Source organism: Phoca vitulina, unplaced genomic scaffold (assembly GCF_004348235.1).
Source record: "Phoca vitulina isolate PV1807 unplaced genomic scaffold, GSC_HSeal_1.0 scaffold12, whole genome shotgun sequence".
Classification (NCBI taxonomy): domain Eukaryota; kingdom Metazoa; phylum Chordata; class Mammalia; order Carnivora; family Phocidae; genus Phoca; species Phoca vitulina.
Genome location: NW_022589715.1, coordinates 10,956,849 through 10,980,533, shown reverse-complemented (window position 1 = coordinate 10,980,533; position 23,685 = coordinate 10,956,849). Strand labels below are relative to the sequence as shown.

At 46.9% G+C, this 23,685-nt stretch overlaps 1 protein-coding gene across 1 annotated transcript in view; it reads right to left on the bottom strand.

The window, feature by feature from the left end:
- MERTK (MER proto-oncogene, tyrosine kinase) overlaps window positions 1-23,685 on the bottom strand; it is a 106,580-nt gene that overhangs the window by 62,837 nt on the left and 20,058 nt on the right. The window contains exons 2-4 of the mRNA XM_032410468.1: window positions 15,167-15,575; window positions 5,667-5,767; window positions 3,583-3,756 (exon numbers count right to left, since the gene is read on the bottom strand). Of these exons, the coding sequence (XP_032266359.1) occupies window positions 3,583-3,756; window positions 5,667-5,767; window positions 15,167-15,575 (684 nt within the window). The remainder of the gene's footprint in view (window positions 1-3,582; window positions 3,757-5,666; window positions 5,768-15,166; window positions 15,576-23,685) is intronic.

The window sequence follows — 23,685 nt, the reverse complement described above, 5'->3', positions numbered from 1 at the left end:
AGGCTGACACAAAAGAATATATATACTTTATGATTCCACTTATTTAACATTCAAGACCTAGCAAACTAATCTATGATGACAGACATCAGAACACCATTGCCTATGGGAGGTGGGGACTGATGGGAAGGGGGCAGGAGGGGACATTCTGAGGTGATGGCAATGTTCTGTGTCTCGAATGAAGTGGTGGTTCCACACGTGTCCACATTTATCAAAACTCACGGAGTTGTGCATTTAAGTTCTATGCACCTAACTGTATGTCAATTTTACCTCAATGAAAACAAATCTTTCTTTATGGGACTTCAGAGCCACCATCCTAGAAAGGGTGGGGTATAGTTTTCTAATGGACTTTGGGTTTTTCAAATTATTTATTTATTTTTATTTTTTATTTAAAATTTTTTTAATTTAAATTTCAGGTAGTTAACACACAGTGCAATATTGGTTTCTATAGTAGAATTCAGTGATTGATCCCTTACATACAATGCCCAGTGCTTATCAAGTGCCCTCCTTAATGCCCATCACCCATCTAGCCCATCCCCACCCACATCCCTCCAACAACCCTCAGTTTGTTCTCTATTGTTAAGTCTCTTATGGCTTGTTTCCGTCTCTCCTTTTTTTCTCTTCCTCCTTCCCATATGTTCATCTGTTTTCTTTCTTAAATTCCACGAGTGAGATCATATGGTTTTTGTTTTTCTCTGACTTATTTCCCTTAGCATAATACACTCTAGCTCCATCCATGTAGTTGCAAATGGCAAGATTTCATTCTTTTTTTTAAAAAAGATTTTATTTATTTATATGTGAGAGAGAGAGAAAGAGAGAGAACAAGCAAAAGCAGGGGCAGGGGCAGAGGGAGAGGGAGAAGCAGACTCCCCGCTGAGCAGGGAGCCCAACGCGGGGCTGGATCCCAGGACCCTGAGATCATGACCTGAGCAGAAGGTAGACACTTAACTGACTTGAACCACCCACATGCCCCAATATTTCATTCTTTTCTGATGGCTGAATAATATTCCATTGTGTGTGTGTGTGTGTGTGTGTGTGTGTGTGTATACCACATCTTCTTTATCCATTCATCTGTCAGTGGACATTTGGGCTCTCTCCATAGTTGATAATGTGGGAGAAGATATTTGCAAATGACGTATCTGACAAAGGGTTAGTATCCAAAATCTAGAAAGAACTTATCAACCTCACCACCCAAAAAACAAATATCCCAGTTAAGAAATGGGCAGAAGACATGAATAGACACTTTCCCAAAAAAGACATCCAGGTGGCTAACAGACACATGAAAAGATGCTCAACATCACTCGGCATCAGGGAAATACAAATCAAAACTATGATGAGATATCACCTCACACCTGTCAGGATGGCTAAAATTAACAACAGATGTTGGCGAGGATGCAGAGGAAGGGGAACCCTCTTGTACTGTTGGTGGGAATGCAAACTGGTGCAGCCACTCTGGAGAACAGTATGGAGGTTCCTCAAACTGACTTTGAACTAAGAAGTAGCTTGATTATCAACTCCTTGGAGAAACTCAAAGACAATTCAGATGGAGGCAGAGAAAACCATAATATTCCTTATGGAGTGAGGAGTTAGGAAAGTGATCCAGAGGTAAAACTGAGGGGCTGGCATTCACTTGCTGGTCTGTTGTCACCATGAATATTCAGTGAGTGCTACTATGAGTCAGGCACTGCCTTGGGACAGACAAAGTCCTTGTCCTGGCTGAGCACATAGTCTCTGAGAAGACAGACAAGGAGGCTAAACAAATAAACGGGTGATGATAGACTGTGACGAGTGCAACAATGGAGTCCACAAGAACTCATGACTGGGAGTCAATAAAGAGGTAGGGAGGACCTAAAATAGTTGAATGACCAGGGAAGGCTTCCTGGAAGAAGTGATATTTGAGTTCTGTCATAGGACAAAGGGCAAGTGGAAGAACACTATAAGTAGACAGAAGAGAGAAGGCAAAGGTCCTGAGGCAGGAAGGAGGACTATGTGTGTGAGGAAATGACAGATAATCAGGATGACTAGTGCTTAAATAAGCAGGGACGAGAAGGTGGGGTGGGGTTGGGTTGGACAGTTGGGCGGTGGCCAGAGGACACAGGGATGATGGCAGGGGCAGGAATGACTCTGAGTGACAGTCTAAGACAACAGGGAGCCACTGAGGAGGATGGATTAGAGTGGGGGCAGGGCTGGAAACAGAGACCCCTTCAGGAGCTCCTGCACTGGCGTTGGCGGGAGCCAGCAGTGATGTGGAGCGGGGTGCTGCAGCATGGATGGAGAACAAACAGGCTCGGGACACACAGGAGAAGCAGAATGGACAGAACTTGCTGATGCATTCAACATGAAAAATGAGAAAGAGGAAGGATGGGCCGATGGTGGTATCATTTACTAAGATAGGGAATTCTGGGGCAAAACGTCTGCAGGGGAGGTGGATCAAGAGTTTCATTTTAGGGAGCACCTGGATGGCTCAGTCGTTAAGCATCTGCCTTCGGCTCAGGTCATGACCCCAGGGTCCTGGGATCGAGGCCCACATCGGGCTCCCTGCTCAGCGGAGAGCCTGCTTCTCCCTCTCCCACTCCCCCTGCCTGTGTTCCCTCTCTTGCTGTGTCTCTCTCTGTCAAATAAATAAATAAAATCTTTAAAAAAAAAAAAAGAGTTTCATTTTAAGATGCCTATGCACCAGCAAGTGCAAATGCCAGGTAGGGAGTTGGGCACATGGGCCTGAAGCTCAGAAGATAACAAAGCTCAAGGCCATCATCATAAAGATGGTATTGAAGTCTGGGACGTAGAGGAACTCTCCCGGGGGGCGTGTCTCAGAGTGAAAAGCAGTGGGTCCAGGAATGAGGCTGTCAAGGGCAGGGAAGGAGCCCTGCAGTGGGAAGGAAGCCGGGAAGACTGTTGCCAGAAGTTCGCCCCTGTGTTCCCAGTACCGAGGACAGCCTCTGGCATACAGCACTCCCTTGCAACACAGTCGCTGAATGCATGAAGAAAGGAAGGATTCGGGGGTGGCACCCTTGCCAGATGTTGCTGAAAGATGCCCTGAGAGAAGCCAAATGGGAGCCCGTTGGCTTTAGCAGCACGGGAAACGGCAAGGGCGGTGACTTCCAAGAGCTCGGCCAGGGGAGTGCCGAGGACAAAGCCGGGGCGCTTCCATGCAGATGGGAATCCGGATGCCCACTGACTGTCAGTGTGGCCACGATCCCACAATGACTCAATCGTCCCACAACAGCCCCCGTGACCAATGCGGTTCCTTGCTGTCAAACCTCACATCAGTGGTCTTCACGTCGGTGGTTCCCGAAGCGAAGGCCAGCAAAGGCCTGGCTGCAATGGGAGGTGTGAGCAGGGCTCCCGCTGCCAGGGCTCGGGGATCCTGGCCACTCTGCTCACTTAAGCACAGGCACCCCTCAGCGCCTTCGCCCACTTCCCACCCCCGGCTCGCGAACTCTCACGCTGGAGATTCCCACCTCCCTCTCCGCGGCCCCGGCCCCTGACTCGGCTGCTCCCATGTTTCATTCCCCTGCACGGTGCCAGCAGCGGGCACTGAGCTTTTGACCCCTTCCACTGTTCGAGCACCCGACTCGGACTTACCAGGAACAGTTAGCACAGAGGGGGACTTCTCCGGCTGTTCATTAACACGGCTGCTGTTCTGAACCCAGAAAATGTTGACGGGCTCAGGAGGGCCCACGGCCTGACAGGTGAGGTTGAAGGCCGTGTTCCTCGTGACATTCATGCTCTCCGGCTGTCTAGTAAAGTGAGGAAGGCCTGCGGAGAAAGCGTTCAGTGAAAGAGCGTCTTAGGTCCGCGGGCAAAGCTGGAGCCCCAAGGGGAATGGAGACTGTTCTGGAACTTGGCAGTAGATCTCTTTATATACCACCTCCAGTCTGAAACGGCCAGTTTTCACCTTCTGAAAGTTGGCTCAGAAAGGATAGAAGCTAATGCCTCCCCGACTAGCTCCACCAGACTTTCTAGGGTACTTTTCCAAAGGGGTTGTGGTGGGGATGCAGAACTGGTTTTACCAGAAGGGACGCCTGGCAGTGTTGAAATCAGGTGTTGCTCAGACTCCGGAGAGGCTCTCACGTTTTCAGTATTCCTTCCCAAAATACACACAGAGTAAAAACAAAGCCACGTAATAGGTCCGCCTGTTTTTGAGGACCATCTACTTTAAGATGAGCGATAATGAATTCTAAAATCTGTACACTTGTGCAGGGCTGGACGCTTTTCAAACTACATTCTCACGAGCACAGTGTAGACACAGTTACACAGTTATAATCCTAAGATCTTTGACTGTAATTCAGGATCGAGGCCATAAGGAAGGGAACTTTAGAAATATCTCAGAGAAAGCCAGTTAATACTCATTTGGAGCATGTGCCAAAAAATTAGCAGGTCAAGCTAACTGTCCTCAGGGATTTAAATTATGTTCTTCTGGGATTGGGAACTGACAGATCTGATCCCAGAAGGAATGATGTGGGAGTGGCAAAATGGGATTCTTTCTTCCTGTTTCAAAGGTTTGCAAAAACTCCATTTGGACCTAATGTGTTCCTGCCCTGGGCATTTTGCTGGGATTCTGACAAGTTAAATGTCCTCTTAATATATTTCCAAGGTTAACAGCAAACATAGGAACACTACCATCACGTCCCCCACCCTCGGGCTGATGTTGACATAACCCTGAGGAGGCTTAGCTGTCCAGCCTGGGATGGGCCTAGAACAAAGCTCTAAAGGAGACTCCTCTGAGGGGGTCTCTCCCTCAGGCCTCCTGCAGCATTAGTGGGTATGAGGTTTAGGTTTGCAAAACAATGGGTAGGAGAGCAGCCTTTCAATGGGAGATGGTTCCAGATGAACTTCCCTGAATAGCCAATCACCTGTTCCAAAGCCTGTGGGGAGGAGGGTCAGGAGAAAGTAGAAAAGAAAGGTGTTTGGGTGCTTCTGATGGCAGGGGTGCTCAGAAAGCTGGGATGCAGGGCCCTGGAGGCAGCCTGTGGGCTGGTGAGGAGTGATCACCTGTGGTGATAAGAGGTGCCTCCTCCTTGAAGCCTTCCTTGATAGGCCCTGTCATTGCAGAACCAGGCACACACACCTGGAGACCTGGGGCCTCAGGACCTGGGCTCACCTAGGCATCAGCTGACACTTCCCACTGCAGTTCAAGTTCCTTGAGGGCAGAGACCTCCTTCTCCTAGTCCATGTCTCACTTTGTACCCCCACTGAGCCTATCTCATGTCATGTCATGGAACTGTACTGAACCATGTACCCAATAAATCCTAGGGCCCCAGATGAGTCCCAGATCGAGCTGCTGATCCAGTTCGGGAAAACTGCTCACCCTCTGAGGCAAATCACCACTAGACCACGTGAGTGGTATCTGACGCCAACACTGAGAACTGGATAGTGGAATGCATTTCGCTTCCAAAAAAAGTCTCCAGGTTTCTAAATTGTAAAAAACCTGAGGACAAGAAAGTCCATAATCCATTTTTATCTCAGCCCTATTGCTGAGGATAGAGCTAAAACTCTGAGAATTGAATGCATGTCATTCATTATTACCTAAAGTCTCAAGAGAGGATCACCTTGTAAAATTTCAGTGCTTACCAATTTGCAGAATTTGCATACAGAGTTATAAATGGGCGCGCCAAATTCTAGAGTTTTATATGCAAAGCAATTAATACAGGCCACTCCAGACTTACCTTGGACCTCGATGTAGATGGGGTCAGACATAATCTCTTCATTGTTTATCTTCATCTTACAGATGTATGACCCGTTGTCTGAACGCTGCACATTGGTTATGCTTCAAAGAAAACACATAAAGATATTTACAGTGACTACCCTTTGAGTTCCTTTTAGGAGCAGAACATTCTTCAAGTTCTTCGTCATACGCTATATTAACCTTATGTGTCAACATGACGAGGTCATGGTACTTAGATATTTGGTCAAACATTACTCTAGATGTATTTTTCAGGTGTGACTAACATTCAAATCAGTAGACTCTGAGTAAAGATTACCCTTCATAACATGGGTGGGCCTCATCTGGTCAACTGAGGGCCTTATGAGCAAAGACAGAGATCCTCCAAGGAAGAGGGAATTCTGCCTCCAAACTGCCTTCAGATGCAAGACTGCACCACCAACTCTTCCCTGGGTCTCTAGCGGATGCCCTGCACATTTCGGATTTGCTAACACCCACAATCACATTAGTCAGTTCCTTAAAATAACTTTCTCTCGTTCCCTCTTTGGTTCTGTTTCTCTGAAGAACCATGACTAATGCATGTGCTGTTATTCGTCTTGCCTTCAATGATAGGCTATATACCAGGGTTCTCTATACTGGGGTATTGCCCCATCAAGGTATTCTGCAAATTTGTAGGGTTATTTTAGGTGGGCACAAAAACTAGGGGGCACCATGGCTTTTAGGGGCCAAGGGCAACTTTTAGGGGCCAGGGGCAACTGTTCCATATCCCAGATGACTTTCTGAGACTAGAACCCAGTTCCATTTACATACAAACAAAGAATTGTGTCTGGTTTTAATATCCACCTAATTTCCCAGGGCTGCAATTACCTGAAAATGGTGGCCACCATCCCTCTGTGCTGTTTGGAACTTGGCCATGACTCAGATCACTGATAGCACGTCTCCATTTGCAGTTGCCATGTGCGTGGGGGCATGGCAGGGGGCATGCAAGTCCCTGTATTGTCTATTCTCTCTCCTGGAGGGGTCATGCCTGGCATTTACACGTTCACATTCATATTATTTTATTATAGATCACCTTTCTTTTGTTTTCCCCATACTACAGTTTGAGCACTACATGTTGTAAAGTATCTGCTATAAACAGGCGGCCTTGGCTCTAAAAACTTGAGAATCCTGCTTTCCCCCCTTCCAGCATGTTTACAAGCAGGAAGCTACACAATACCTGTCCTTAGCTGGAGGTGGGAAGGGGTGAGGGAATGGAGGAACTCTTTGAAATGCTCGCAGACACTCTCCAAGAGAGGACACCTTCCCTGGCCCAAAGATGCTGATTTCTTCTACTCTGCTCATCAGACAGAGCAAAGGTCATGGCGAGAGAAAAAAAGTAAAAGAAGAAAACCATGGAGGGGATCCATCTTCCTTTCCAGCAGCTTGCTCCCTGATACAACTTATTTATCCCGAAGCAAAATCAAGTCCTTGTCAAGGGCTGAAGCTGAATGCTTAAAAGAGACCAGGAAGCTGGCAAGGTGACAGGGGTCGCCATCCTGGCCCACGGGCCCCCAGGCAACAGGCGGCAGCTGCTAGAATGAACACATACAGGGCATCAGGAGCCCACCTGCCACAGCGGGGCACCTAGGCCTGGAGGTTGAACACACGTTTTTAGAACAAACAAGGAACATTTTTTAAAAAAGATTTTATGTATTTATTTGCAGAGAGCCCGACGTGGGGTTTAATCCAAGGATCTTGGGATCATGACCTGAGCCGAAGGCAGATGCTTAACTGACTGAGCCACCCAAGCACCCCAGGAACATTTTAAATTACAACTTCTCCCCAATAATGCCATTTTGCAGTTCCCTTTTAGCTTCTGACTAGCAGAGTAACTAAAATATATGTCAAGAATGGTGTCAGTCAGGGCACCTGGGTGGCTCAGTTGGTTCAGCATCTGTCTTTGACTCAGGTCATGATCCCAGGGTCCTGGGATTGAGCCCTACATCAGGCTCCCTGCTCAGCGGAGAGTCTGCTTGTCCCCATCCCTCTTCAGCTCCCCCTGCTGTGCTCTCTTGCTCACACTCTCTCTCTCTCTCTCAAATAAATAAATAAAATCTTAAAACAACAACAACAACAATGGTGTCACTCAGAACTAGGGGAACCAGAGCTGCCTGGGTTAATATTACCTCCTTATTATTTCCAAGACCGAATAATGCGACTCTCAGCTGTCACCTGCACTTCCTGATGTGCCAATCTCAGCAGCACCCCATTGATTTAGAATACTCTGTCATCGCCTTTGCCCTCATTCCCGTGTAGGAGTGATATAATTTTGGAATTGCACCTGATGAATGAATGTTGGACTTGGCAAGGACTTGAGGTCAAAGAAAGGCCAGATCTCTCCATGCTTTAGGGCAGGAACGAAGATCACAATGTCTAGAGGTCACTGGAAGAACATGGGAAGAGACCTCACAGGACAAATATCTCCAAATAAGGGCCTAGCCGACCCTCTTCTGATAAATCTCCCAGAATGTCATGGTGGCAGGAAGAAAGAAGGAGAGAAGCATGTGTCTAGAACGGCGCCCTGTCCGTCATGGGTATCCGCTAGTAGCTGAATGGTTGGCAGCTCCTGAAGATTCTGCATGGCTGACCATCAGATGCAAAAGGCACAAAAAGTCTAGGAGTACCTTAAGCCAAAGAGCAAGGAAGGAAAATTCAGGCCAGGAATACAAAAGGAGAGTGCAAAGGGAATGTGATCACATCAGGAAAAGGTGATCAACTGGGGAGAAGGGCTATGTGCCTGAGTTACTTAGCAAGTCCAGATCCATCTTACTAACAGCACAGAAAACATTTTCCACAAATAGTTCTACTTGTTGCCTCCTAGACAAGCAAGTAAAGGCCGCTGTGCTGAAGGCAGGGAGGGGGTGAGGTGGAGACAGGAGTGATTGTCCCCAAGCTCCTCCTCCCTAAAGGAAACAGCAGGGAGTCTCTGGAGGTTCCCCAGCAAGGGCTCTGAGCTCTGAATAGCAATCTAGGGGTTCCAACAACGGAGCAAGAGGAGTTCCAGAAAGAACACAGGAAGGGGAGCATAACTGAAGAAAATGCCCCACAACTGGAGATCTAGGTCTTTCCTAACCAGGCCCCTAAGTGGGCAGCACAGTGGGAGAGAAAAGACCCACTAAGGGGTTCACCAGGGAATGTCACCACTCCAAGATAAAGTGGAGATCCCAGAAGCTTCCAGAGAGAAGTAAAGCAGTACCACCCATGAATCAGAACAGCACCACACTTCTCAGGAACAAATCTTCGAGCGAAAAGGAGATTTATCAATGACTTCCAAATGACAACAGGAAATTATTTCCCTTTTGAATTCTGTATCCAGCCAAACTACCTCAAGGTGAGGGCAGAAAAGATAATGGCATTTTCAGACATGCAAATACCATGCTAGTGGAAGATGGGCTCCATGCCAAAGTGAAGGAGTAAAAGCCAAGAACAGGGTTGGGGGCGGGGTATGTGGAACCTGGGGCTCCTGGAGGAAACAGGAGCAACAAGGGCCCCCACGATAGGAGCAAAGATGACTGAGCTGTACCTCAGAGTTGGGGGGCAAGTTGCCCAGACCGGAGCAGAAGGAGGGACAGCCTCAGGACAGGCACCTCCTCAGGAAAAAACCAGGTCTGGTAATTTCATCACTTTGCGAGGAGATGCTTTTAGAGTTTAGGGACAAACGAGAGATTGATACTTAGAAAATTAAGCAAACTAACCAACAAGGAAGCTCTTAAATTGAGGAAAAAGCTATACAGAGGTAAGATGGTAATCACAGCCTACTACATGACTTAGCTGAAAACAGCATTTACACAGCCACAAAAAATGCTGAGTCCTGGGTTTTGATTTAACCAGAGCTGTAACATTTTATTAGATGAACTCTGAGGCCAGGCGCACGCGTGCACACATACACACACACACACACGCGCGCACACACACACGCACCTCAAATGGATTGAATATCTCCGAAAGATACCCAAGAATTGGATAACCACAGCTCCTCGCTGGGGAAGGGCCGGAGGCTGGAGTGGAAGAGAGGATTTTTGAATCGTTGGAGTATTTTGCCATGTGTATGCATCGCTTCCAAGAAGGTATAAAAATCGTGTCAGATTTTGGCCAAATACAAACATCTGAACCAGGGAAAACCAAAGCCACCATACGGACTCAGCCACCACGTCTAGACAGGAACCACCTGGACAGAGCCGTGGGGCCAGCAGCTGCAAAGCCCGTCACAATAGTGCAGCCTCAGCTGGGTTAGCTCCAGGACCAGCTGCAAGGACACACAGAGCCTCCCTGTCCTGCAGACCCCTCACAGCTAGACTGCCTTGCTCAGGAATGACTCTTGAGAAGCAGCTAAGTTCTACAGCCTTCTTAAAAGAAACACAAAAAAGAGCAAATGTCGCACAATTCCACTTACATGAGGTACCCAGAGTAGTCACAGTCACAGAGAAAGAAAGTAGGATAGAGATCACCAAGGACTGAGGGAAAAGGGGGTGAGGAGTTAGGGTTTAATGGGCACAGAGTTTCCTTTTGGGAGGATGAGAAAGTTCTGGGCATGGATGGTGGTGAGGGCCTCACAACAGTGTGAATGTACTTAATGCCGCTGAATTGTACACTCAGAAAGGGTTAAAATACATTTATGTATATTTTACCACGATAAAAAAATTAAAAATGAAAAATTTTTAAAGAACTCCAATTTTTGAAAGCAATAAAGTCCTTCCAGCTTAAGCTACTGACAACTAAGCTAGAATTTAATTCCCACTGGGGAATCCTGAGGCTACACAGAAAACATATCAAATCCTTTCCCTTGGCCACAAATTACCCCAATAAACTAAATCTGCAGGGCCTGGCCGCCCACAGGAACAGCGGCTTTTGTTTTTGCTTGAGAGTTGGTATCCCCAGTCTTCTGGTCTGATGGCTGGTGCCTGCCTGGAATGCTTTACACCCTAACTAGTGTTTCCACCTAAGCCAGAGAGCTCCTTATGCCCTGTGCCAGACTGTAGAGCTAACTGTGTATCCCCAAAATTACACCCTCTTTTAGAGACTCCAGGGAAAGACCCTGGCTATGCAGCATCCTGGGATCTGGACAAAGGGATGAGCTACAGTTTCAAGTTGGTATCACGCGCAGATAGAGGCAGCAATACCAGTCGGAGAGCCAAGGGGGTGGCCCAGTCTGGTGACTTAAGCCCTGCAAAGGAGAAAAACTAGACGCTCTGGAGAAATGCAGCCTGAGCTGCACACCATCCAGGACTAGGTCAGGAATGTGGGGTATGTGGGGTGTGGGGCACAATTTTCAGTATTAATCACTAAACCATCAATTAGGAACACCCCAACCCGCTAGCAGACACTGAGTGTTTCCTACACCTATAATAGATATCCAAGTGAAAGAGGAAAAAATGTGAATTATTAGCACAGAATGGACCCACTTCAAGAGGGCATCTGGACTTGAGGTACCATATCAGTTATTTCTTCCCTTGTACACGCCCCGGACGTTGGCATTTTGAAAATAAGATTTAAGGCTTTCCCTTTACAATTTCATTTACGTTCTTCTATATGTGCTTCTGTTTTACAACAGCAGGTCACAGTGGCATTTAGCAGCCATTAAAATAGTTTGAAGACTTTTAATTATACAGGAAAACATGCATAACATTAAGTGAACGAAATGAGATACATAACCATCTGTGTCATGAAATGCCAATTTCATTTCAGGAATATTAAATTTATATGTGCTTGGAAGGGTTTCCTCGGGGTTGTGGGCCACAGTTTCTCTGTATGTGTTTGGTATTTTCTAAGTCTTTAACGAAGTACATATATTACCATTAAAATAACTTTGAAATATATACATACAGAAACTAAGACCAAGCAATTTCTAAAATCTTTCAGGGACACTCTCACTCATGATCTTAAATCTCTTTAGTCTTTCCTAAGTAGGTGGGACTTGTACTTAAATGCACATGAACTTCTATCATTTCCATCCCCACTCCCATCCCCAGTTTCAATAAACTGAGCTTTGACTGAAAGATGAGTTGGCTCCTGAGTGATGCCAGGTCCTCTCCCCTTACTTCCCCTTCTGGCCAAATCCATAATCTGAAGGAAACACTACCTTAACAAACATGTTAACACTATCTCAGCACTTCCGCTCCTGACCTTAGGTTCTCCCTTCCCCTCTATCCTGTTCACAGGTACATGCAGGACACAGACCAGTGGTACCCTCCTTGTCTCAATGTCCAGACGTTCATTCAGGTAGTTATTCACCCAATAAGGTGCCTGCAAACACCTTCATGAGCAAGGCTGACTGTTTTTATAACTGGTGGGCAGTTGCCTGTGTGGTGATTTGGAAAAAAAAAAAAAATCTCTACTCCTCATGTCTAAAATGATGTCATCAGTGAATGTGAACGCTTTCCTTAGTGTAAATTACTTTATCACAATCTTTTCTTCCTTTGGAAGGGAGAGAGCACCATGACAGAATCGGGCCACCACGGAAAAGAGGGAGAAGTGTGGAAGCAATGGAAGGAGTAAGAGGGGAAAGCTTCCCTTAAGTGTGCACACGCCCTAATCTACACCTTCGACCAGAACGGATCTTGTTCTAGGGTCAAAGGCCAGACACTTGACTAACCCTTGTTTTCACAATGGGGCATTTAGGAGTGTAAGTGTGGGGTCTGCCTGATATAGAGGAGGAAATGTGGAATCATGAAAGACTAAGAAAGTTACATCACATCCACAATCCTGTCAGTCTCCAGCAACCCACAATTGCTTCATAGTTAAAGGATGCATGCTGGTACCTGGATGGGGACCTCAATCTGGAGACCCCATCATTTTCAAAACTCATTTCTTATAATTCTACCCTTTCTTATAACAACACCTTATACAAAAATGGTTCCGTGACCTAACTCGAAATACCTTGTGTTTCTCTCCATAATTCCTCTGACCCTGCCAATATACACACATCTGTATTTTGTCCATTCCCTTAAATACACGTGGTCCATACAGGTATTGTTAATGGCAATTCCAACAAAATTGCAGGCTAATGAATTCCTGATTAAATTCCATACATGGAATAGTCTTTAACTCTTCACTGTTCCTGGGAACCAGAGTAGATCTGTTTTAGGGCCTATGAGATGGGAGAATAGAAGACACTGCAGATGTGCAAACCAAGTCCCCTGCTTAAGGGTGACAGCTTACTCCCTAGTGACCCTGGACAAGTCACCCTACTCATAGGGACCTCAGGGCCCTCACCTAAAAGATATCAAATTTAGGGGCTCCAACATCCTTCTCTCCTGCCAAGAAATTACACAAATATTTATAACCTTAAGTCACTATAATTTACTTCATTGAATCTCTATATGGCTCCTGGATCACCTGAACATGGCTTTAATATAGCTGAAGAATATTATAATGGTGGACTTGGTATTATCCCCAAAGCTGCTCAGTTCAGCACAGCATCCACCATTTATAAGAATCCTGAGCACTATATTTGCCTTATGGCTTAGTTTGGAGGCCAAATAAGATTTTTTCCCCTTCAGAATGAGTTTATGAAAATGAAGCTGAACCCATGCAAAAGTATCATTTTTTTCCTAAAGTTCTAAAACTATGACCCAGGTAACCTTCTGAACTCTGAAGACACAAATCCAAGATACACCATCATCTACTCTTAAGTTTAAAAACTCTCCAATTTAGGTCCTTTAAAATCATCTCATGGACCCCTTGAACACACCTGAAGCTGTTGGTCATGGGGTCCAAACCCATCTCTTTGGCAAGAAGGCAGCTCCCCAATGGTCTCCCGGCTGGCCAGTGGCAGGACCCCTGTTCAGGAACCCCAGCCCAGAGAGTCAGCAGGGAAGTACTTTTCTCCAATGATACCCGATGAGCCCAATGTGCCAGAGTTCTGTTTCTTGAAGCCTTTAAACTGCTCCTTAGGGGTGCCTGGGTGGCTCAGTCGGTTAAGCGTCTGCCTTTGGCTCAGGTCATGATCCCGGAGTCCTAGGATGGAGCCCTGCATCGGGCTCCCTGCTCAGTGGAGAGTCTGCTTCTCCCTCTGCCCCTCCCCCTGCTCATGCTCTCTCTCTCTCTCAAATAAATAAAATCTTTAAAAAAAATAAATTGCTCCTTATTCATTATTAAATGATGATCTTACTTCTCTCATGGGAAGCTGTGTCTATAGCATGGTAAAATGTCTGTGTTTTGTAGCTGATGCAGAAAAGAATGTAGTCAAATCTCCTGAGTGGTCTCAGCCACTGGCTGAGAATGGCAGCCCGAGAGACCTAGCCAGAGTTTAAATCAACCAATGGAAAATGTGAAAACTATGTTCTTTGCTTTGATGCTAACCAAGCCTTTAACTTGGAAAAAATATGGAAAAAAAAAAAGGGGGTGCATCTTGTGGAAGTGTTGACACACTAAACTCTAACTGGAGTTGTTAGCCTTGTGGTATCTCCAAGGCAGTTTTCTGAAAAGGAAACAAAATGATTCACCAAAGACATGACCCTGTCTGGGACTGCCCCGAGTATCAGGCCAGAGAAAGTGAAAACGTCCCAGATCAAAGAGGGCTCCGCTCCGAGTGGAAGAAGCCCAGGGAAAAGGCACTTGCTCCAACTGTGTGGCTCTGACCTCATTCTGAGCTTTCAAGGACCACAGGTCCACTGAACTCTGAAGCTGTCCGTGCAAAGAGACTCTGACTCAAAAACAAACAAAACGAAAAATCCAAACCCCTCCTGGCTAAAGAGGAGAGAGTAGTAAATAAAAAAGGGATGGGGGAAAAGCAAAGCAGCTGGCTCACTGTCTGCAGTACAATGCAAATACGATGATGCAATCCTAGGAACAAGGGATTCTTCCAGATATACATGCTGACTTGGCTTAGCCCTGTCACACACACACACACACACACACACACACACACACACACACACACACCTAGAGCATTCGGCTGGACCCTCCAACAAAGTGGAACATGGAGACGGTGACCCAAGTGGCTGAAGGTCTGTCTCATTTCTCCAGCCTTTAGACCTTCCACTTTCCACCTTTTCCCACCCCAATAGGATGAGGGCTACATCACCACCATGATCTGCAGAAGCAGGGGGTGGTGGGGACAGGTGGAAGAGAGGGGGGGATAAGGCAAATGAAAGGGATGGGAATGTGTTCAAAGCTCCATGCCCATGGGGTGATTTAGATGTCTCCTCACAACCGGTAAGAAACACTGTTCTTACTACTGGGAGACCTCTTGAGTCGAGCGGGACTTGACATAACTTGTAGGTCAGTGGAGGGAGAGGGGGAGTGGTTCCCTGGGACGCAGAGCCTCTGATAATCAAGTTTCAGTGGGGCCAAGATCAACGTAAAAGAGATCAACGATACAGACTGTCAGCTATTAATCTACACTCTAAATGCACCAGGAGGGTTGCTAACACAAAAACAAAAACCTGTTTTTTAACTTCGAGGTTTTTGCTTTTGAATCACAAATAACAACATTAAAAAAAGAAAGGAAGAGAGAACACATACCTGAAGGAGGCGATTATTGCTGTAACTTCATCATCTGGATAAAACTGAGTAATGGCATGATGTGCCCCAAGCAACTCCTTCCCATCTTTCCACCAAGAAATAACTGCAATGTCCTGGTACATATTAGGTATATTGATGGAGCAATTAAATTTGACATCTTTATGTTCAGAAAGTATTATGTGGCCAATTGTATGATTAAATGCAAGAGGCGGTAGGAGCTTTGACCCAGCAGAGGTCACCCCAGGATGGGCTGCATTCCCTGTATGCGGTCGTCCGGGCTGGGTTGGTGAAGACATCAAGGCAGGCTGGTGTCCACTGGTGTGAGGAAGGGAAAATGGCGTGTGGTCAGCTTGCAGGCCTCCTGGCAATGGCAGGTCAGGCTTGATTTCTTCCCTTACCTCTGCAACAGCTGGAAAACAGAAATCTGATTTTTAGCCTTTTAAATAATGGAGTTTTCCAAATAGGTTCCTAATCTCTAAGGCCATGATGAGAGAGAATTGGGGTATCCTTGGTGTCCTCAGAAAACATGAGCAGAATATACGTCTGGATGTATATTCTCTCTTTTTTTTTTTTAAGATTTTATTTATTTATTTGAGAGAGAGAGAATGACAGACAGAGAGCATGAGAGGGAGGAGGGTCAGAGGGAGAAGCAGACTCCCCGCCGAGCAGGGAGCCCGATGTGGGACTCGATCCCAGGACTCCAGGATCACGACCTGAGCCAAAGGCAGTCGCCTAACCAACTGAGCCACCCAGGCGCCCATGGATGTATATTCTCATTCATAAGTTCATTCATCTGTTCACTTACCTCCTAAGGAATGTTTAAGAAATATAACTCCCCCCATCAAAAATTGTTTCCTTTTTTACATTTAAATTTTATTTTATTTTAGAGAGAGAGAGAGCACGTGCGAGCACAAGAGGGGGGCGGGGTGGGGGGGAGGAGCAGAGGGAGAGGGAGAGAATTTTAAGTACGCTTCATGCTCAGCATGCAGCCTGATGCGGGGTTCGATCTCACGAGCCTGAGATCATGACCTGAGGTGAAATCAAGAGTCAGACACTTAACTGACTGAGCTACCCAGACACCCCCTCAAAAATTGTTTACTTTTTTTTAATTGAGATATAATGGACATATTATATTAGTTTAAGGTGTACAACATAATGATTTGATTATTTGTAAATATTGCAAAATGATGATCATAATAATCTAGTTAGCTTAGTTGACTACCATCACAACACGTAGTTACAAAATTTTTTTTCTGGTGATGAGAACTTTAAAGACCTACTCTCTTAGGTAGAGAGTATACAATACAGTATTTTGATTTTTTTACAATGCAGTATTGTTAACTATAGTCACCATACTGTACATCGCCAGGACTCATATATTTTATAACCAGAAGTTTGCACCTTTTGACTGCCTTCACCCATTTTTCAAAATTGTGACTCATTCGAAGTCCTTCACACCCAACTCAACAGCATGGCAGGAAGGTGATGATGGCCCCCGAGATCACTTTTCTGGCTGTGTTCTCACTCACAGACTATGCCACAAATTTGGCCAGCAGTCTTGCAAAGGCTACTCCTGGTAGCCAAAGACAACAGTTTATAATTCTTGCTCCTCAATGTGACCCATCTCTAGATATGGGGGAAAAACATCAGTCATTCATGTCACCAACTACAGGATGACTTGGAGCTTCTAGTAAAATGCTTGCTTGCTGGAATGGACCTGGAAATGTTGATTTCATCTGGCCCTCAAGTATTTCTAAAAATACTGATCCACAATAGTGATACTTCTGGTTTTTGTTTTTTTTTTTAAAGATTTTATTTATTTTTTGACAGAGAGAGAGACAGTTAGAGAGGGAACACAAGCAGGGGGAGTGGGAGAGGGAGAAGCAGGCTTCCCGCCAAGCAGGGAGCCCGATGCGGGGCTCGATCCCAGGACCCTGGGATCATGACCTGAGCCGAAGGCAGACGCTTAACGACTGAGCCACCCAGGCGCCCCACTTCTGGTTTTTTTTAATAGCACTTCTGGAGCATACATTCTATGCTGGGGGTTATATATTCAAACACGTTGGCCACCAGTGCTTGAGACAGGCAGAGAGTGGGAGAGAGACAGGGCTGGCTTTTTGTGAGTAAGTGACTGGGGGTCCCCACTCGACAGCTGTTCCTCTGCCACACTCAGGGTGTCACACCCTCCTGGGCTCCTGAGTGTGTGTGTGTGTGAGGGAGTAGGGTGGTCTCTGCTTAGGGTTGTGCCAGATTTAACAAATAAGAACACAGGATGCCTAGTTAAGCTTGAATTTTAGATAAGCAACAAATAATGTTTAGCCTAGGGAGTCAACTAAGCACTTATTTGGCCAATGGAGATACAAGCAGGAGATCTGGGGGCAGAAGGAAGGATCTGAGCATTTGTTCCTCTCGGTTCCTCCCTGCCGAGTCACTCTGGCCTGCACATCTTCCTCAGCTGAAGGTTACGGCTTCTGTTAGGGAGTTTTCTCCATATGACTCTTTCATGCCAGGTCGGCTCTCATAGTTGATGCATTTGAGAACTGCCTCCAGGGTGAATGCCAGGTTGGAGAAGAGATTTCACTATAAGAAACCAGGGAAGGTTGGCTGCTTGCCGTTAGCCTGAGGTCTCAGGGGCTGTGGGAGAGCAGGGGCCCTCTGCATGCTTTGGGGGAGGCTATGTGGGTCAGCCGCAGGCTGGCCTTGAGCCCAGCCATCCAGACAGATGAGTGTGCTGTGATGGGAGCGTTCATTTATTCCAGGGAGTGGTGGTCAGGGTGACTCTGCAGAGAGGGGCCCCTGCCTCTCGTGTCGCCCCCATGCCATGCAAATCTTATGCACAAATGTGGGCCTGGGCTCTTAGCAGGGAAGGGCAAAGCTCTGCCTGGGTCCCATCCAGTTCCATCATCTTCCTCTGAATTTGGGGACACTTTCTGCAGTTATAAATGCTCTGGCTGTTTATTTTATGGCTGCAGACCCTTCACAAGAAAGCACTTACAATTCACCTTAGCCTCTTAGGTCAGCAAATTTGTCTATGGTCCTTATTCATCGACATCCACAGGAATGGGAAGTCAGGGGTATGTCCAGATAACTTTGTTTTTCTTGAAATATAAAGCAAACAAGTAGAGTGGGAGAAACAAATAATTCTTTGGTTTGTTTAATTTACTTAAAGACATTTAAAATGCCAAATTATAAAGGTAACCCAAGTTGGTAGTGGAAAATTCAAATATTTATAGAAGCACAGAAAATATAAAATGGAAACCTGTTTTGTAATCCCAACCCTGCAGAATAACCTCTGATTACAGTTGGGTATAGTCTTTAGTTTTCTATGAGCTAAGCAGCTCACTGAACAAACTAAAGACAAGGCTATCCACTCGGATGATGTCAGGAGCAGAAAATTCACCCTGTAATCACTATGATGGTTGAAAAGATAGCTAAGCTCCACGAGTTGAATTGCCAGGAGTGGGCACAATGATTCAATTCCCAACCAATATTTACATAGACCTACTGGGTCTAAGATTTGCTGTGATAATTTAATGGGGTACAGAAAGGCACTTGCCCCAGAGGAGGGGCAGCAGAGGGTCCCAGGGGGAAATGGGACAAAGCTAACTGGGGCGAAGGGGAGGTCCTGACAATGTCAGGGAGGCCTTCCCTGGTCCCTCCCCACCCCCGACCACTTAGCCCTCCTACATTAGGTGCTGGGGCCCTCCCCTTTGTAGCACCTTCTGTGATTCCTCATTCAGTTCTTTCTCTCCTGCTGGACTGAGAACCCCAAGAGGCCTAGCACCCACGCTATAGCCAGCTCATAGACGATTCTCCAAGTAGGTGTGTTGAATGAGTAAGTAAAGGCATGAATTAGAGGAGGGAGGAGAGGTGGACAGGGTTTCAAGGGGCAGGGACAGTGGGAAACTGAAGAGAAAGAGGAGACCCTAATAGTTTGGGAACATGAATGTAGCCGTAGGGTGGCATTCCTGTGCTTGGACCAAAGTGACAGAGTGAGTGGATACAGGCTGACCTTGGAGAACCCCGAATCCTGGCTGAGGCAGCAGCAATTCTTGGAAGGTTTCTGAGGAGGGGAGGGGGAAGATCAGAGCCTTACTTGACCCTGGCACTGACATCCGGCTGAGCGGGAGCAAGTCGAGCAGGAAGGAGGAGGCCAGGAGGTGGGAAACCCGCCAGGAAGATAGCAAAGACCTAACAAGCAGAGCGGCCAGGAAGCAGGAAGAATGGGGGAGAGGCCAGGAGCCGACCTCACTATCGCCATCGTCCCACGACAGAAAGGTCGGTCTGACACCAAGTATTTAGGAAGGATGTAATCTCAGAACACAGGAGAGTTTTCCAGAGTGGTCATGATTCTGGTTGTTGCTAGAAGAATACAGGCCAGGGGGCTGCTTCTGGTTCAGTTTCCTCACAGGGGAAGTGGGGATGGCAATAACAGTGCCCCATAAGGTTGCTGTTAGCAATGAAGGACCTATTACTATGTCGGGCTCATAATCAACACTCAGTAACTATTAGCGATTATTCTTTCTTTTTAAGATTTTATTTATTTGGGACGCCTGGGTGGCTCAGTCGGTTAAGCGGCTGCCTTCAGCTCAGGTCATGATCCCAGGGTCCTGGGATCGAGTCCCACATTGGGCTCCTTGCTCAACGGGAAGCCTGCTTCTCCCTCTGCCTGCCGCTCCCCCTGCTTGTGCTCTGTCTCTCTCTCTGACAAATAAATAAATAAAATCTTTTTTTAAAAAAAAGATTTTATTTATTTACTTGAGTTAGAGCACAGAGGGAAAGGGAGAAGCAGACCCCCACTGAGCAGGGAGCCCAATGCGGGGCTCAATCCCAGGACCCTGGGATCATGAATTGAGCTGAAGACAGCTGCTTAACCGCCTGAGCCATCCAGGTGCCCCCATTCATTCATTTCTTTCTTTTCTTTTTTCTTTTCTTTCTTTCTTTTTCTTTCTTTCTTTCTTTTCTTCTTTCTTTCTTTCCTTTCTTCTTCCTTCCTTCTTTCCTTTTCTTCCTTTCTTTTTCTTTCTTTTTTCTTTCTTTCTTTCTTTCTTTCTTTCTTCCTTCCTTCTTTCATTTTATTCCTCTTTCTCTTTCTTTCTTTGTTTTCTTTCTTCTTTCTTTCTTTCTTTCTTTCTTTCTTTCTTTCTTTCTTTCTCTCTCTCTCTCTCTCTCTTTCTTTCTTTCTTTCTATTTTACCCATCCATTTACTTGAGAGAGAGAGAGGAGAGCGTGAGCAGGGGAGGAGCAGAGGAAGAGGGACAAGCAGACTCTGCACCAAGCAGGAAGCCCAACGCAGGGCTCTATCCCAGGACCCTGAGAACACAACCTGAGCCAAAATCAAGAGTCGGCCACTCAACCAACAGAGCCACCCAGGAGCCCCTATTTCTTACTATTTTCTTATATTATTGTGAATCAGTAAAAACCTGCCACAGCCCAATACCTGAGAATGGCTGATTTATAGGGGTTGATAGCAAGGGCTGACCAACTCCTCATGGACAGTGAGGTTGGTGAGGTTCCCACTGCACAACTGTGGTGGGGGTTGGAGGGGGCTGCCATTCATATAGCAGTCTGTGTGAATGGTGCTTTAGAACTCAACAGTGCAGATAGGGGGCCCTGCATGATTATGGATAATGTGAAAAAAGGCAAAATACCAATCCCAGGTTTTGGACCCAAGGGCCAGGGCAATGACCAATCAGAGATTACGTGTTAAGCTGCTAACTTTTCACTGTTTTGACTACTTCCATGTATAATGCTCCTCCCCCTGTTTTTTCTTACAGAAGTGGACTGCTTTAAAATTATGGGGGGATGGGGAGAGTTATGGCAGGAGGAGGAGACCAGGCCAACAAGGCTTGCTTGTACAACAAACCTTCTAGTTCTCACTAACATGCTCCTGCTAACTCATATTTATGATGGCAAAAGGCAACATGCTGGCCTGTTAGATGGATACACGCTGATACAATGTTTAGTCAGTGTGAGAGATGTATTAAAGCCCACAGAGACTAAATGAGAATTTGGTACCCTCTACGCAGCACACACGGAAAAGTGGGCTGCCTCTGGCTGTAATTTGGTTGGAAAGCACAAGAAACCTCACCCTCCCCTCCTCTCCTTGCAAGGTTGTTTCCTTCTGTGGACTGGATCAGCCACTTAAGTGGGAAGTTTAACCTCACCTAAGTAACTGCTAAGAGCAGCCTTGGATAAATGGCCTCCCACCCAGGTGGGAGAGTAGCTGTCCAGCTGTTCCAGCAGCTGCATCTGCCAGCTCCAAGGGACCACTCCCATCCAGCCCTGCAGCTGCACGATGGAGCACCCCTGCCCATTCCTAATCACCACTCAGCTCTTGACCAGATTCCAACACCAGCTTCGTACAGACCGGGATTGTGTCTCCGTCATCGACCCCCAGGGCTGAGCGCAGGGACAGACTTATGGGACCTGATTAGTAAATATTTATTCATCCAACAAATAAAATTGGTTAGGTACACTGTCCATTGTTTCATGCAGGTTCGCCTTGTTTTTCTGAACACATTTATAGCTTCCTCGAAAGCTGGAGGTGACATCCTCTGAACCCAGCAGGATGCATGACATGGATTTAGTGTGCAGTGAACACCCATGGAATAAATGGGTGTGATGTGGACAGAGTTCTGAAGGGTGAGCAGGGAAGAGAGGGGGTCCAGGCAGGGACACTCCTGTGGCTGGGAGTGGGACGGAGGTGGGATGCTGGCATGCCTCTGATGCAGCACCTCCTCCACCAGCCACACCTAGCTGCAGTGGGCCAGACATTTAGGGACCTTAGTCTGTTAGACTCAAAACTGGTCAGTTGGGGGATGCTAGTAAACACTTTACTTTCTGTGTGATTGACTAGCCCGTCCCACCTTTAAATCCACAAATGGTGGCTGAGTGCTTACTGAGTGTGCATGATGGCCGGTGGGCTGGTTGGTGGTTAGTACTGTTCAGTGGTTGCCCAGGAAAGTCCCTTGCTGCCTGAGACATGACCTCAGAAAAGCTCTTTAGCCTCTCTGATCCCCTGCAAGGATAAGAGCGCCTCAGTGGTAGGACATGATCGGATCTATAGGGTCTGCCAGCACATTCTACAGATGTTGGCTGATGTTGCTGTCATTGGCTTGCATCTGAACCCAGGGCCTGTTGGCCACCTGAAGTAGGATTTCTTTTTTTTTAAATTTTTTTATTTTTATTTTTAAAGATTTTATTTATTTATTTGACAGAGAGAGACATAGTGAGAGCAGGAACACAAGCAGGGGGAGTAGGAGAGGGAGAATCAGGCTTCCCGCAGAGCAGGGAGCCCGATGTGGGACTCAATCCCAGGACCCTGGGATCATGACCTGAGCCGAAGAAGGCAGATGCTTAATGACTGAGCCACCCAGGCGCCCCTGAAGTAGGATTTCTGAGGCCAGGCCTGGGCCTTGTAGGAATGAGCACTAGGACTAATCAGAGAGGTCAGTGCATAGGGAATAGCAACACTGGAACAACAGAATTGCCACCCGTGAATGAGAGGAGAAAGGAAACTTTTGGCTTATGATGGCCAGAAGGCTCTGGGCTCTAAGGTACCTTTGCAGGGCTGGCTGGCCTCCATAATGCTTCCATAACATGAGATCCTTTCCTCTTCTGCAAGCCTTGGGACTACAGCCCAAGGTGGATAAAGGAAGCAGAAGCTGCTTAAATTGCAAGTCCAGGGATAGTGGGTGGAATGGCAGCACTGGGCAGTATCCAGGCTGTGGAGGCCCTCCAAACCATGGAGGACGACTGGGCAGGGGGGCAGGCCTGCAGGAGGAAGAGTGTGGGTTGGCGAGCTCTATTTAATTCAACCCTGTCTTGGGTGTCAGGTGCCATCAATCTGCTTTACAATCCTGGGTGCCCAGAAAGGGAGAGCAGAAGTGCCTTGGCCTGAGTGTTGGAATAAGGACAGGACTGGAGTGCCAGCCTGTGGGACCCACTGCCCTGCTCTTTCTACTCTTCCTCAAACTACAAAACAGAGGCCTCAAGCGAGCTCTTTGAAGCTCAGCCTCAGAATCAGGAGGCCCAGAGGAGGATGCAAGAGTGAGGGCTTAGCCTTGAACTCCTGCAGGTTCTTTGTTTCCCACCTGCAAAGCATACATGGTCCAGGGGAGCAGTAACAGACAGAGGGGAGGATGCCCTTTGCCCAGGAGTTAAGGCCTCCTTTCTGTCCTGGATGTCTGCTCTGCCTTTGCTATTAAGTGGCCCCCGGCAACTGGAAAAAGGTCTCCTTCGGCTGTGGGTTTGCAGTTTACAAAAAGGCTTTTGGGGCCCGCACCCCATCCCCTCTCCTGCAGTGCCCTGTGTCCCCCTCCAAGAGAAAGGGCCATACCTGGACTGTCTCCCTTCCCCCACCCCCATCATTCTGGCTGATATCTGAATCATGGCCCTGGGCACCTTTTCTGTCATCTAGTTTAAGGGCTCCTTCCCCATCCCTGTGGCTGGCTGAGGCCGAACCCAGAACAAACAAACTTTCTACTTAGTTTTGTTTCACTTTATGTAAACATGAA